Here is a 13,123-nt window from a genome sequence, read left to right as displayed (position 1 = left end):
AAAAAAAAAAAAAAAAAAAAAAGAAAAAAAAGAGAAAAAATAAAGAAGAAAAAATAAAAAAGAGAAAAAATAAAAAAGAGAAAAAAAAGATAAAAAAAAATAAAAATAAAAAAAAATAAAGAGGATAATAGAGAAAATTGCTGTTCCAAGTCTCCTCTACAGGGTCCCGGTGCTGCCACCCCTGTGTGGGTCCCCCGAGCAGCCTCAGTAAGGGGAAAACCTCTGCTTCTCCGCTTTCAGTTTGTTAGTGACACAGGGCACGGCGGGCGCCGCGGCCCCTTTGGCCGCAGACACGACATTTAGCGCCAGGAGAGGGACAGGTTTCATGCCAAGCAGACTGGAGACACAAGGGGCGGTCGGAAGAGGGTTGGGGAGGCTGGAGGGTGCGTCGGAGGCCCCCGCGGTGGCGAGCGAGGGGGTGGTGGTAGAGGAGGAAGAAGAAGAAGGGGTGGAGGGTTGAGAGAGGTTGATGCTGAGGTGGTCAGGGATCGTGACGGAGGCTGCCTGGGAGGAGGGTTTAGCGCTTTCTAAACTGTAACAGAGGAGAAAAGGAACAAAAAAACAAACAAAAAAAAATAAAAAAGAAACAAAACAAAACACGGGTGGGTGGGAGGGAAGGAACGGCACAAAATGCGAAACAAAATTTAAAAAAAAAAAAAAGGCACAGGACAAACAGCAAAAACGGCGCAGGAGCCGAGCTGGAGGAGGGGGAGGGAGGGCAGGGAGGGAAGGAGGGAGGGGAGGGGAGGGGAGTGGCACTGCCAGGCCTGGCTGAGCCACACATGGGACCCCCCACGCCCACCCCCGGGAATGAGCCTGGCTCAGCCATGAGTCACACCCTGGGCACCGCGAAGGGAATGAGCCAAAAACCAGAGACAATCACTGGCAGCTCCTGCTCTGCCGTCAGTGACACGGAGCAGGGACACGGCCCCAGGGACCCCCAGAGGAGGGACACAGCCCCAGGGACCCCCAGCCCCTCTGGGCCATGTGGAGTCAGGGAAGGGAGGGTGCAACTCAGGGAAGGGAACATGGGACACAGGGACATGGGTGGCCTGAGACTGGGCCCTGCCACTGCTACCCACGGCACCAGAGCGGAGCCAGGCGCTGCCAGCAGCACCAGCCACTCTCTGGGATGACAGCATCCCGATGGGATGCTCGGGATCCCCAGGAGCAGGGCCAGGGAGCCCCTCCTGTCACCCCTCAGCACCGTGGTGGAACAGCAGAGACCACCAAGAGGCTCCTTCTGCAGCCACAGACTCCCCCCAGCCCCATGGCCAGAGCTTTTCCAGCCAAATCCATCACCCTGCAGTGTCTCACAGCCCCGGAGGCGATCGCAGTGGGGAAACTGGGGCAGCAGGCACAGGGAAGGGGGAAAGGAAACAGGGGAAAACACGGGGTGGGTGGGGGGGAGAAAACCCCTTCCCTTCATGCGGGGCACAGGGAGGGGAGGCTGGGAACCCCCAGAAACTCGTCAGTGGGGACTCACCTGACATTAATTAGATACTGGGCCAGGCTGATGCTCGCTGCAGATCCAGTTATGGTCACCTGCCGGTCAGTAGATCCTTCCACGGGGTTGGCAATCTTGATCTGCGCCCCGGACATCTGGCGGATCTCGTTGATCTTGGCGCCCTGACGCCCGATGATGCAGCCAATCAGCTGGGGGAGGCAGCAGCGGTGTTAGTTAATTAATTAATTAACCCTCATTCTCCTCACCCCCCCGCCTGGCACCTCTCCTAGGGTTGGGTATCGGGGAAAATTCCTTCGTGGGAATTGTGCAGCCCCTGCCTCAGGCTGCTCAGGGTAGATGGGGGGTCACTGTCCCTGGAGGTGTCCCAAATCACGTGGATGTGGCCCTTGGGGACACAGTTCAGTGGTGGCCTTGATGGTGCTGGGGGAACAGTTGGACTTGGTGGCCTGAGAGGCCTTTTCCAACCTTAACAATCTCGTGATTGGATGATTACTTGGGGAGGGGGGGAGGAGGGCGAGGCTGAGGAGTTGGAAGAGGGAGTTTAAGGGGCTGAAAAAGGGGTTTTCTGCCTTCAAGCTCACTGGAAAGCAGATAAGGGATGTGGTGACAGCCAGAGTGGCCCAAGGTGGCACAGCCATGAGCCTGCTGCAGCTTTAAAGCTGGGAACGGGCACCCCACACCCCTTTTGTTAAGAGGGGCAGATCCTGGGGACCCCCAGGGCTGAGGGGCAGCTGCCTGCCCACAATGCCTCCACCCCCCGACGCCCCTGGGATACTCACATCGTTTGGAATGGTGAGTTCATGGGAGGTGGTTTGAGCAGAGGCATCCAAACCTGCTCAGAGACAGAGAGAGGGGGGGCAGGTGAGGGGGGTGACACACTGGGGGTGCAGCACCCCAAGTGCTGCCAGCTTCAGGCTGCCTGGGAGGCCTCCGAGCAGGCTGGGGAGGGCAGAGGAGGCTGGGAGGTCACTCCAACCCCCCGCTGCTCCCCACCCTGGTCCCTGCTTCCCCCCTGCTCCTTGCTCATCCCCCCGATTTCTCCTCTCCTTGTCCCCTCCCCGTGTGTCACCGCAGGGTCCTCCATCCGGGAGCAGGGCACTGGGGGGCTCCAGCCATCCCCCCTGGCACTGGGGGGCTCCAGCCGGGCACTCAGCTCTGCTCCCACTCCAGTACCAACCTCCAAGGGCTACATCACCCCTCCTTCCTCCTCCTCCTCCTCGCTGCAGCCCAGCAGGGCAGTGCTACGCCGGCCGGCGCTGCAAGGCCACTCATGCCTCACATGGGGCTGAGCGTGTGTGCCACGTGCATTTTTTCCATGTTTTCACACTTTCCCCCCATTCCCAGCTCACTCCCTGCTAGAGGGAGCGGTGGGAGCCTCGAGACCTCACCCTGAGGCTCTGGGTGAGGGGCAGGCAGTGCTCTGGGGACACAGCAGGTGACACGGTGCTGTCCCCCCACACCTCCGGCTCCTGACAGCTCCAGCACCGCCTCGGCTGGGGGCTGCTCCTCTCAGTGTGTTTTTTTTGGGGGGAAGGAAAAGCTCAGGGCCCACAGCTCGCTGGGACAGCTGAGCTTCTGCCCAATCCTGCTGCTCTCCACTATCCAGCTGAGCTCCAGGGCATGGACAGCTGAGTCAGGCTGCAACTCCAGCCCTTCTAGGGCTCCCCTCAACCCTTTCCCCCCCATTCTGGGCACAAAGGCGGGCAGCATCTATCAGGGAGAACGAGACCCCAGGCAGCATCAATACACAACAGAGTAACTACAGATTGTGTGTTTGGATCATTACCCCAATAGCCTTTCACCTCTGGAGAGCTGGAGTCAATGCCTGTTAAGATACAAGTCACAATGAGTTTGGCTGTCTCAAGTTTAGAGCCCCAAACGGGTTGTTTTTTTTTTTTCCACTTTCTTTTTTTTTTTAGCCATCTTAGCAAATCTAAAGCAAATTTGGTACAACTCAGCAGTTGCCTGCTCAGGCCTGGAGTAGCCGGAGGGGAGAGAGCGGGTGCTGCGGGCCGGGGGTCTCCCAGTGCGTTGGCAGAGTACGGGGGGGATGAGGGAGGGAAGCAGCACGGATGGAGGCCCTGCCTGCGCCGGGCTCGGCTCGTCCCTACCCCTGCAGCCCCCAGAGACATCACAACAATCGTTACCTGGCCGGGCCCAGCTCGGGGGAACGTTTGGGTTTAGGTTTTTGGGCGCGAGCGCGGCCCCACGGAGGAGCCGGGGGCAGCCCGGGCTGGGCTCCGGCCCGCGCTAGCGCACACGGAGAGAAGGAGTTTCCATACCACTGAATCCAGTGTTGCCATGAGACATTGGAAAGTGTGACTGTTGCATTGCCAACTGGTGCAGCTTGGTCAGCTAGAGGAGGGAAAAGAGAGAGAAAAGAGAAAAGGCTGGCGTTAGCCATTTCCCGAGGCCAGGGGGGGCCAGGACTCACCCCGCACGCGCGCCCGCGCGGACACCGGCCCCGCCGCCCCGGCCCCTCCGCACGCGGCCCGGCCCTCTCCGCACGGAGGCCAAGGTGGGCTGGGGGCTGCGCCCACCCCTCGGTGCAGTGAGGTCTGGAGGAGCTCAGGAAGAGAAGCAGAGAGGAGCGGGAGGGAGCAGGTGCTCGCAGCACTGCGGGGGAGCGGCAGGGAACGGGGACAGAGCGCGGCTCGGCTCCGCCAACGGAGTAGCTCTTCCAGCCCAGCTTCCTTCTAGCCCCTCTCCCCCCTGGCCTGGCGCGTCAGACCCCCCCTCGCTGCTCTAAGGTGCCAGGAGCAGAGACCAGCCCCTACGGGATGAGGATGGGTGCCAGAGGATGGAGGTGTCCGACAGCACCGGGAGAGGCGGCCGCTGCCGGGATGGTCCCTCCTCTCCCGAACGGACCCGCCAGGCTGGCAGCAGCCTGGGATGGGCCGGATCCAACCCCCTCCCCGACTGCCACCTGCGCCCACTCGTTGGGCCAGCTGTCCCCTGCCCCGGGAGAGCCACCGTGACAGAGCCACCGTGTGCTGGGGGGGGGTGTTCTCGTGCCGAATTCAGGGAGGAGGAGCAAGGGGGTGGGGGCAAGGGAAAAGCCGGAGCTGGTGTGAAATGCCAAGCCAGGGAGAGGTGGGTTTGGAAAAAAAATATAACAGGAGCAGGGAAGTGTCAGAGAGGAGGTGGGGGGAGGATCCAGGGAGAGCTCTGAGGCCGGGTGAAGCTGGCTGCAGGAAGGCCAACTGAAGGGGGCAAGTTTTTTTTGGGGGGGGGCTCGGATCAGATCGAGCATTCAGCCCAAGCTGAGCAGCTCGAGTGGAGAAAGCACGGAGAAAATTTTGGAAGGGGGGGAGGAAAAGGGTGGATTTCAAGACAAGAAGTTGTAAATAAAAACTTACATCTGGCTGTGGAATGGCATACTGTCCTTGAATGGTATAGGCCTACAAAAGGAGGAAAACAGTCCTATTAACAACCATCGGACAGCCACCCAGGGACAGACAGATTTCAACTAGCCAGGAAGTCAGAGAGCCAAGGTGGAGAGTTCTCCGGGGCGAGGGAAGTGGGGCAGGAGAGGCAGGGGACGGATAAATGCTGTCACAAGCAGTTTCTAGGCTGGCGGTTACTCGAATTGGCCTGATGTGGCGGGTACGGGGAGGGGGGTGGGCAGAATCGGTGCCGTCCCCCCCCAAAAAAACAACCAAAAAAAGGAGAAAAAAAAAAAAAAAGAAAAAAAAAAAAAAAAGAAAAACGAAAAAACCAAAAATAAAAACCAACAAGAGAACGGCTGGGATCTTGATGAAGATGTTATGGTGTGGTGAGTCCGACAATGCTGCTATCCCTGCGCCCCTGCACAGGCAGGGAGGATCCAACGCCCCGCCGGCCCTGCTGCTGCTCCCGGCCCCTCTCTGCCCCGGCCCAGCAGCTCCCCCGCCTCCCCCCACCCCAAAAAAAAAGTTGCCCCGTTCCGAGTCCTCTCGTCACTCCGCACGCCTAGGACAACGTCGCCGGGCAAGCTACAGGTCAGTGCTGGCGCTGGCTACCGCTGCTCGACACGGCCCAGCGCTCAGAGGGGAACGAGGCGAGGGCCTGACCTGCCACAACTCCGAGTTAACTCGAGGTTAAGGGACAGCCACAGACTTCAGATGCCTCCTGAAGCTACCCAGAAAGGGCGAGTCACTGGCTGGGGCCTGGCTGGCTAAGGTTTGGGGAGGTCTGGGGGGGCCGGGCAGGTGGGGGTGGGTGGGAGAGGAAGGGGAGAGGGGGGTACACAGCCTCACTTCCAGGTCACCGGAAGAACTGCAGCCCAGGCTGGAATTGGCCCAAGTTCGTTGCCATGCAGTGGCTGCCGGGTGGCCTGCGTGAGGAGAGGTTGGTGGGCTCAGAGTCCAGTTCCCAGTGGACAGGAGTCCACAGCACAAAAAGCCACCGTTGTCGGTTTTGGGGGACGGGGACGGGGATGCCACCCTTGTTGGCAGTCTCAGAGAGGCCAAGGATTGAACGGGCCGTGGAGACTGAACTCCCCTCTCACCTCCTGAGGTGGTCCCTCCAAGTCAGAGTTGAGGCACATGGATGGGGCGGTGTGGGGGTAGCTCGCACTGCCGCTGCTGTACCTGTCCTGTGGATAAATTAGAGGACTTCAGTCTCCAGGGCTGTCAATCCGAAACCTTTCGCTAACACCAAACTCACATCCACATTAGCTCAGTGCTGATCGAGGGCTCGCCCTGCTCTACGCACGACTCTGAGCTGCAAAGACAGAGCCCAACGGCCGCCGGGAGCGGGGGGGCCCGGGCGGCTGCTGCGGGGCTTGGCCGCGGCCCTGGGCCAGGGATGGGGGCGGAAAGAAGGAAGGGGGAGAAAAAGGGGAAGGGGAGGGAAGAGATGCGTGGCCGTGGGAAGCCTGCTCCTCACTGCTCTAACGGGGAAGGCGGCCGGCTCCCGCCCCGGGGGTCCGCGCGTACGGCCCTCCGCTGGCAAGGGGGAGGGCGCTTCCCCCGGGGGGGCAGAGCGGCGGGAGAAGCTGTCGGAGAGGCGGGGGGGGCTGACCGGGTTCAAGGGGGGGAGGAAGAGGCAGGGAGGGCAGGGGTGGGGAGGAAGGGGACGGCGGCAGGTCCGTCCCCAAAACAAGCATGGCCTGGCGTGGGGAGGGGAGAGCAGAGTCAGGCCTGGCTCTCAGGGAGGCCGGCAGCAGCTACCCCTTTTCCCTGACCCCTTTCCCTGCCTACGGAGGCCTCCACCGACAAGGCCAGGCCCTGCCTGCGCGGGTCCCGGGCCGGAGCCCACCCCGAGGGGGTCTCCCTGGCAGCAGGAAGGCAGCGGATGCGTTTGCACGAGTCGCCGTGGTTTCTCCGAGCTTTACGGCAGCCCTGGGAACCGCAGGGTGGGAGCAGGTGACCCGCTCCTGGGCCCGGCCTCCCAGCCAGCACCCCCCACCCCAAAGAGGGCAGGGGGATTCGGGGCTTTACAGCAGACAGGATCCCAAGGGAGCCCTGTCCCCTGTAACCTGGCTCATGGCAGGTGAGCGACTCCCCAGCTCAGCTCAGCTCAGCGCAGGAGGGACTAAACCCCAGTCACCTGACACTACTCCTATCTGACACACCCTCCCCTCGTGCGAGACGAAGCCTTTGCACACCCCAACCCTACCCACGGCACAGGCTGAGCCTTTGCACCCCAAAAGCCAATCACGGAGAGCAGAGAAGCCCCAACCTCCGGGCCGGTCACCCACAGCAGGTCACACCAACGTCCCTGGAGCCAACCCGAGGCAGAGGGGCAGAGCCTGGGTTTGGCAGCTGGAGCCTCGGCCCCATTCAAATCCCCACTGCTGCCACCACACTGGCAATGTTTTTTTTTGGCTGGTTAACTCCAGGAGTGTTTTCCAGCATCCCCTCCTCCCAAATCGTCCCTTTTCCCCACTCTCATCCCTCGGCAGGGATGGTTGGAGCTGGCTCTGGGAGGCTGAGGCCCAGCAGAGCCGCTCTGGGCCGGAGGCACGGCGTGGGTGACGGGCACGCGGAGCGGCCGGGGCGCGCTGGCAGCTCGGTACGACACCCCCTGCCCCCCTCCCCACCCCGCACCCCAGGAGCAGAGGAGAGGCCTTACCTGGCCGCCTGCAAAGATGACGGGAGAGCTGGATGGCTTGGGTCGGTACGGGATGGTGACACCCTTCGGGGGAGACTGGGTGACAGGCAGAGAGGGCAGGTCAGACACCGAGCGCCGCTGGCACCAACAGCCCCCTCCCCGCACCCCAGGGCTTTGCTTCAGCTTCCCAACTGGCTGTCTGGGGGACCCACAGCAATGATATTTCTTCCCCATCCCGGGCACAGGGCCCAGGAGCAGAGCAGTGGGACAGCTCAGTGTCACCGTGCTGGGCAGCACGACCGGTCACCGTGAGCAGCTCTCGAGGCCCCGCTCGACCCCGGTTTTAAGCGGCTCCAAGCCTCACCTGGATGAGGCTGTAATCCCCAGCTATCCCTTTATCCCCCAGCAGTCATTTTCTCCACCCTCAGCGTTTCCACCCCGGGAGGAGACATGGCTGCCAAGGGCAGCGGGATCCCCCGCACAGGCCTGAGGAGGGGCCGTACCTCAAGCATGACGACGCAGATCTGTTTGACGCACTCGATGATGGACTGTGGGATCCCAGCAATGGTGATGGCTCGCTCGGTCGAGTTGGGCAGCATGTCCCCTGCCACCTGGACCTGTGCCCCCGTGCTCTGCCAAGTCGAGGGTTAAAAATAACCGGTCAGACCCCAGGGAGGGCTGTGACCTCAGCGATGAACCCCGTGGATGGTTAAACATAGCCAAAACTGTTCCCCCCTCCTCCTTTTCCCCCCCAAAATAAAGTCCTTTAATCCCAGCTGGATACAAGTCAGGCATTGGGAGCCCGAGGCAGTAGAGGGGGACCTGGGCTCAGCCTGTCCCTGTAACCCAAGCCAAGCCCATCTCTGCGCCAGCAGAGCTGGGCAGAGTTAATCCAGCAGCACCCAGTGCTAAATGGCATGACCGAGGGCAGCGTGGGCCTGGCACCACATCTCCCCCTCCAAAAACTGGGAGAAGGCTGGGGAGGGGGCAGTCAGGAGCCACAGGAAGGAGGGGGGAAGCAAGAACCCAGGCGTCCAGCTGTGGGGGACAGCACTGGGCAGGGAAGGGTCTGCCTCGAGTCTCAGTTTCCTGAGCACTAAAAATACAGGGAGCTCCAAAACATCCCAGCAATGCAACATCCCTGTCACATGGTACCATGGGGGGGCAGCCAGAGCCCCATGGACCTCTCCCCCGGGGTGGCCACCACGCACCTCTCGGATCTCCTTGATCTTGCAGCCTCCCTTCCCAATGAGGGACCCGCACTGGCTGGCAGGGACCACAAGTCGGAGGGTGACCGGGGGCCGGCTGGCAGCTGTGCTGTTGGTCATGGAGCTGCTGATGTCCTGTGAGGAAGAGGAGGGGCTCAGAGGGGTTGGCCCGGCCTGGCACAGCATCCCCGCCGGGACGGCACCGGCACGCGGCGGGGACGTGCCCAGCACAGGGACAGGGAGATGACGCTGGCACCAGGAGCCCCGGCCAAGGTGACCTCGGGGCTCTCCCAGTCCCATTTCCCAGGGATTCCTTAATGGCCGTGTTTTGGGGAAGCAGCAGCCACACTCTGCTGTCTCAGTGGAAATGGGGGTTTAACCACCCCCAGCCCTGGATGGGTCACACCTCAGCCAAGTCAGAACTGGCTGTGTCACTGCTGGGGGGGGGACAAGGGTTGGGGGCTCAGACTCCACAGCTCCCAGGTCAGCACAGAGCCTCCCGCTGCACCAGGGATCAAGGCAGGAGCTCCGGGAAAACAATCCCGGCGCCGATTACAGCGGTCATGTGCTGGCAGGGGGAGGGGAGGCACAAGGCCAGGGCTCAACTGACCTACTAAAAGCAAAGCTTCAGCTCCAAGGCCGTGCCCAGGGCCACACTCAGCCGTGGAGCCCTCAGAGGACTCCGGCTCTCGGCGTGTGGCACAAACAGCTCTGGGCTCTGCAGCCTTTTAGGCGAGAGCAGGGGGGTTTGGGGACAGAGCTGCCAGCACGGGACTGTTCCTCCCAGGGAAGTGTCCCAAATCCAAAGGGCAACAGGATTTGTACCCCCATGGGTGAGGCGAGGGCCACAGAGCTCTGCCCCACACCAGGCAAGGAGCGCTCCCATCTCCCAGTGCCTCCAACGCAGAGCAGGATGGAAACCTCCTCAACATCACAGCCCTGAGCAGGCTCTAATGCCCACAGACAGGATCCAGGTTATCCAGGATCAACATTCCCCCTGGAAGTTGCAGATTCAGTGGGACCAGGGGCATGGTGTAGCTCCTCCTCCAGTGCTGCACAGCTACACCCCCAGCCCCCTCCTCGGCAGGGTCAGGGATGGAGACGAGCTTTGGTCCCCACTGGGGCATGAAAGAGGGGAAGTGGCACCAGGACGAGCAGAGCCAGGGGGATTCCAGGCCCAGCTCTGCCTAAAGTTGTTTAACCAGTGCCCAGGAAAGGCCCTGCAGGGCTCTGGCTCTGGCACTGCCTGGACCTTGACCCAGCTCCCAGACGGGCAAAGATCAGGGGCCCCACAGGGAAACACTGGCCATCCATGCGGAAATGGCCCATCCTGCTGCTCAGCCTCAGCAGGACAAACCCAGCAGGGACAAAGCCCTCTCAGGTGTGGACCCCCTGGCACACAGGGGTCAATTTACCCAGGAAAAGGGGCAAACGGGGGCAGCGACTGCGGTGAGGAGGGGGCTTGTGCTGCAGACACACCTCTTCCAGTTTGTCAATGATCATCGCAAAAGCTTTGAAGATGGCGTTGGTGGGTCCCGCGAGGGTGATGATCCGCTCGGGGCAGTTCCCTTCCGAGATGTTGATGCGAGCTCCGCTCTGCGGGAGGCAAACGCCACCTCAGCGCTCCGGGCCCCCCTCGACCCCCCCAGGGCAACCGCGGGGCAGCCGGAGTTCCCCAGGATCCCCCGCTGGGGACGAGCCCTCCTCCCTGCCTCCCTCCCTCCTCCCTCCCTCGGCTCGGGCAGCCATCTTCTCCTCCTCGGCTTCCTGCCGCGCCTGCCCACACCTCCCGGCATTCCCCGCGCCGCCGCTCCGGCCGCTGCCTCCGCGCTGCCTGCGGAGCCCTCGGAAGGCCCCGCGCCGCCGCCGCCGCGGCCCCCGGATCCCCCCGCAGCCCCTCCCCGGCCCCGCAACTCACCTCCTCACGCATCTTCTTCACGGACTCCCCTTTCTGTGAGGAAGGAGAGAAAGGAAAAAGGCGTTAGCGTGGCTGTGGGGGAGGGGAGGGGACGAGGAGAGAAGGGGAAGGCGGGATGAGAGCGGTGGTTCCTCACTTACCTTCCCAATGATGCTTCCCACCTCCTGGGATGGAAACAAAAGCACCATTAGTCAGCGTTTTAAAAACTCCAGGAGTCCCAAAGCCTAAACTTGTTCCTTTTACAGCCTAAACTCACTCCTTTTACAGCCTAAACTTGCTCCTCTTACAGCCCAAACAAGTTCCTGAGCACTTAGGATCTGTCCCCTCCAGACACCTGGGGATGTGCACTGACACTCTGCTCCCACCTGAGCTCCCTCCAGGTCGTTCCCCCTGCCCCCCAATTATTATTTTCCTCCCTGCCTGTGCTTTTACGGCGCTGCTGCTATACCCCAGGAGCCAGCCGGGCGCCAGGAGCACATTCCCGGCTCTGCTGCAGCTCCAGGAGATCCCCCCGCCCTGCCATGGAAGTGCCCAGCCAACCCCGTGCCAGGTGAGGGTTGGGGACGGATGGGACACGAACCTTTCCGTGCATGAGTAGCCGGATGGTGAGTGTGACATTGAGACCCCCTTCGATGACTCCGGTGTCCATGGTGGGGTCGGCTCAGGCTGCGGCAGCGCTTGGGCCTCGGGCGAGCGGCGCTGGGGGCGAGAGGGGCCGGGTGAGGGGCTGGGGTTGAGAGGCTCTTCCAACCCTCCTCAGCCCATTCCAGCAGCGTTCCAACCTCCCCGCGCTTCTTCTCCCCTCAAATCTCCCCCTGGAAGTTCTGGGCCGTGCACCTCCCCAAAGAGCTGATCCGTGGTGGTTTGGCTGCTCCTCCTGCCCGTTTCCAGGGCTGAACTGGCCTCATCCCACCAGGATCCAGCAACTCCTGGGGCCATAAGGGTCCTGCTCAGCCCCTGCCTCTTACAGGGTCTTCCTGTAGGGACAAGGGACCCCGAGGAGGGACTGAGAACTTCAGGGTGACCCTCAGGTGGGACTGGGGACACAAACGGTCCCCGGACAACCAGGGGGCACTGGGGACCTTAAAAGGGCCCCTGAGTGGGCCCTACAGCTTCGGGGAACCTGCCTGTCCCTGCGAGCCCCATTCCTTCCCCAACCCCCGAGCCTTCCTGCAGCTGCCCAACAGGAGCAAGTGCCCCATTCCCGGAGGTCTGACCCTCTGAGAACCCAGGATTGGGGAGAAAATAAACCACATCCACTTCCCTGAGCCCTGCACCCGCGTGGGGCCTCCCGGAGCAGGTTCCGAGGCGATTCCCTCGGACCCAGATAAGGCCACATGAGCGCACGATCAGGTTTCAAACCACCTGAGTCGGCAGCGGTTGCAAAACAGCCCGACCGGCCCCAGCCAGGCGTTTAATGGGAATCCGGTAAATAAACTCCCATTTCAGCCCTCGCTTTTGCCCCATCAAAGTTTAACCACGGCCGGGGGTTCGCTCGCGGGCCGGGGCAGCGCTGCCTCGCTGGCAAACCAGAGAGTTTTGCCGCGGCCTGGAGTCGCGGCCTCCATGAGGTCAGCCCGACATCCCACCACATCCAAACTGGTGCCGCCGGCCCGGCTTGGGAAGCAGAGCCAGCCCCAATTCTCCCGCTCCGAGCCCACCCGGTCCCGTCTCCGCCCGTCCCACGAGCCCCGGCCGGTCCCGGGGACAAAAGGGGCCGATCGGCCCCGGTCCGGGCTCCCGGCGAGGCTCCTCCGCAGGAAAACTTCCCCGAGCTCCCCCTCGCCAGATCCAACCCCCATCCGGGACCCCCGTCCCGAACTGGGACCAGCACGGGGGGGACCCGGTTGCTGGGGCTGGGACGTGGCTCCAGAACGCGCTTGTCCCTCAGGCGGGAACGCGGCTCCGGAGCCAGCTCAGCCCTGGGCGGGGGGGGGAACCAGGCCGGGGGTCCTGGGCTCTGAGCCCGGCTGGGGGACCGCGACAGGAACGGGGGTCACGGGGCGACCCCCGGGGCCGCGATGGAGCCCCCAGAGCGAGGGGTGGATAAGCGGGGGGGTCCCGGGCCGACAGCTTCGAACTGGCCCCGGAGCCCGGCGGGGGGAACCGGGAGCTAGGGGAGGGGCTCTGGAGGCCGGACTGGGCTGGGGGGTACCGACCCCGGGGCTCTGAAACCCCCCCAGAACCGGGGGGCTCGGGGGGAGACCCCCGGCCGGGGATCGCGGCTCCGCACCGGGCAGGGCCCGGGGGGGCTCGGCGAGAAGGAAACACGGATGTCCCGGGGAGAAGGAGGGCGGCCCCCTCTTTGCACTCCGGAGGTGCGGGGGGGGAGAGAACAACAGCGCGGGATGGTGGAAAAAAAAAAAAACAAGCGGGCCCGGCCGGGAAAATACAAACTCCCAAAAATTGAAAAACAAACAAAAAAAAAACGAAACGCAAAGATGAAGAAAAAAACCCCACAAAAAACAACAAAACGTAAAAAACGGGAATAAA

The 13,123-nt window shown here is 62.3% G+C and overlaps 1 protein-coding gene across 8 annotated transcripts in view; it reads right to left on the bottom strand.

Moving 5' to 3' along the window:
- Nucleotides 1-11,356, bottom strand: part of PCBP2 (poly(rC) binding protein 2) — a 13,582-nt gene extending 2,226 nt beyond the window's left edge. The window contains exons 1-15 of one of the 8 annotated variants that reach the window (XM_027705424.1): nt 11,211-11,356; nt 10,771-10,794; nt 10,631-10,663; nt 10,192-10,308; nt 8,716-8,847; nt 8,008-8,136; nt 7,526-7,600; nt 5,958-6,044; nt 5,718-5,783; nt 4,828-4,869; nt 3,751-3,823; nt 3,255-3,293; nt 2,248-2,300; nt 1,487-1,656; nt 105-532 (exon numbers count right to left, since the gene is read on the bottom strand). In XM_027705424.1, the coding sequence (XP_027561225.1) occupies nt 205-532; nt 1,487-1,656; nt 2,248-2,300; nt 3,255-3,293; nt 3,751-3,823; nt 4,828-4,869; nt 5,718-5,783; nt 5,958-6,044; nt 7,526-7,600; nt 8,008-8,136; nt 8,716-8,847; nt 10,192-10,308; nt 10,631-10,663; nt 10,771-10,794; nt 11,211-11,279 (1,437 nt within the window). In that variant the 5' untranslated portion in view covers nt 11,280-11,356 and the 3' untranslated portion in view covers nt 105-204. Of the gene's footprint in view, nt 1-104; nt 533-1,486; nt 1,657-2,247; nt 2,301-3,254; nt 3,294-3,750; nt 3,824-4,827; nt 4,870-5,717; nt 5,784-5,957; nt 6,045-7,525; nt 7,601-8,007; nt 8,137-8,715; nt 8,848-10,191; nt 10,309-10,630; nt 10,664-10,770; nt 10,795-11,210 lie in introns of those variants that run through there. The other 7 variants (XM_027705416.1, XM_027705417.1, XM_027705418.1 and 4 more) reach the window with 7 other exon arrangements.
- Nucleotides 11,357-13,123: the final 1,767 nt, after the last annotated feature.

This window comes from Neopelma chrysocephalum, unplaced genomic scaffold (genome assembly GCF_003984885.1).
Source record: "Neopelma chrysocephalum unplaced genomic scaffold, ASM398488v2 Primary Assembly neopelma1_333, whole genome shotgun sequence".
NCBI lineage: Eukaryota > Metazoa > Chordata > Aves > Passeriformes > Pipridae > Neopelma > Neopelma chrysocephalum.
Note: the sequence above shows the minus strand (reverse complement) of the source record. Positions and strands in the feature narration are given on the sequence as shown.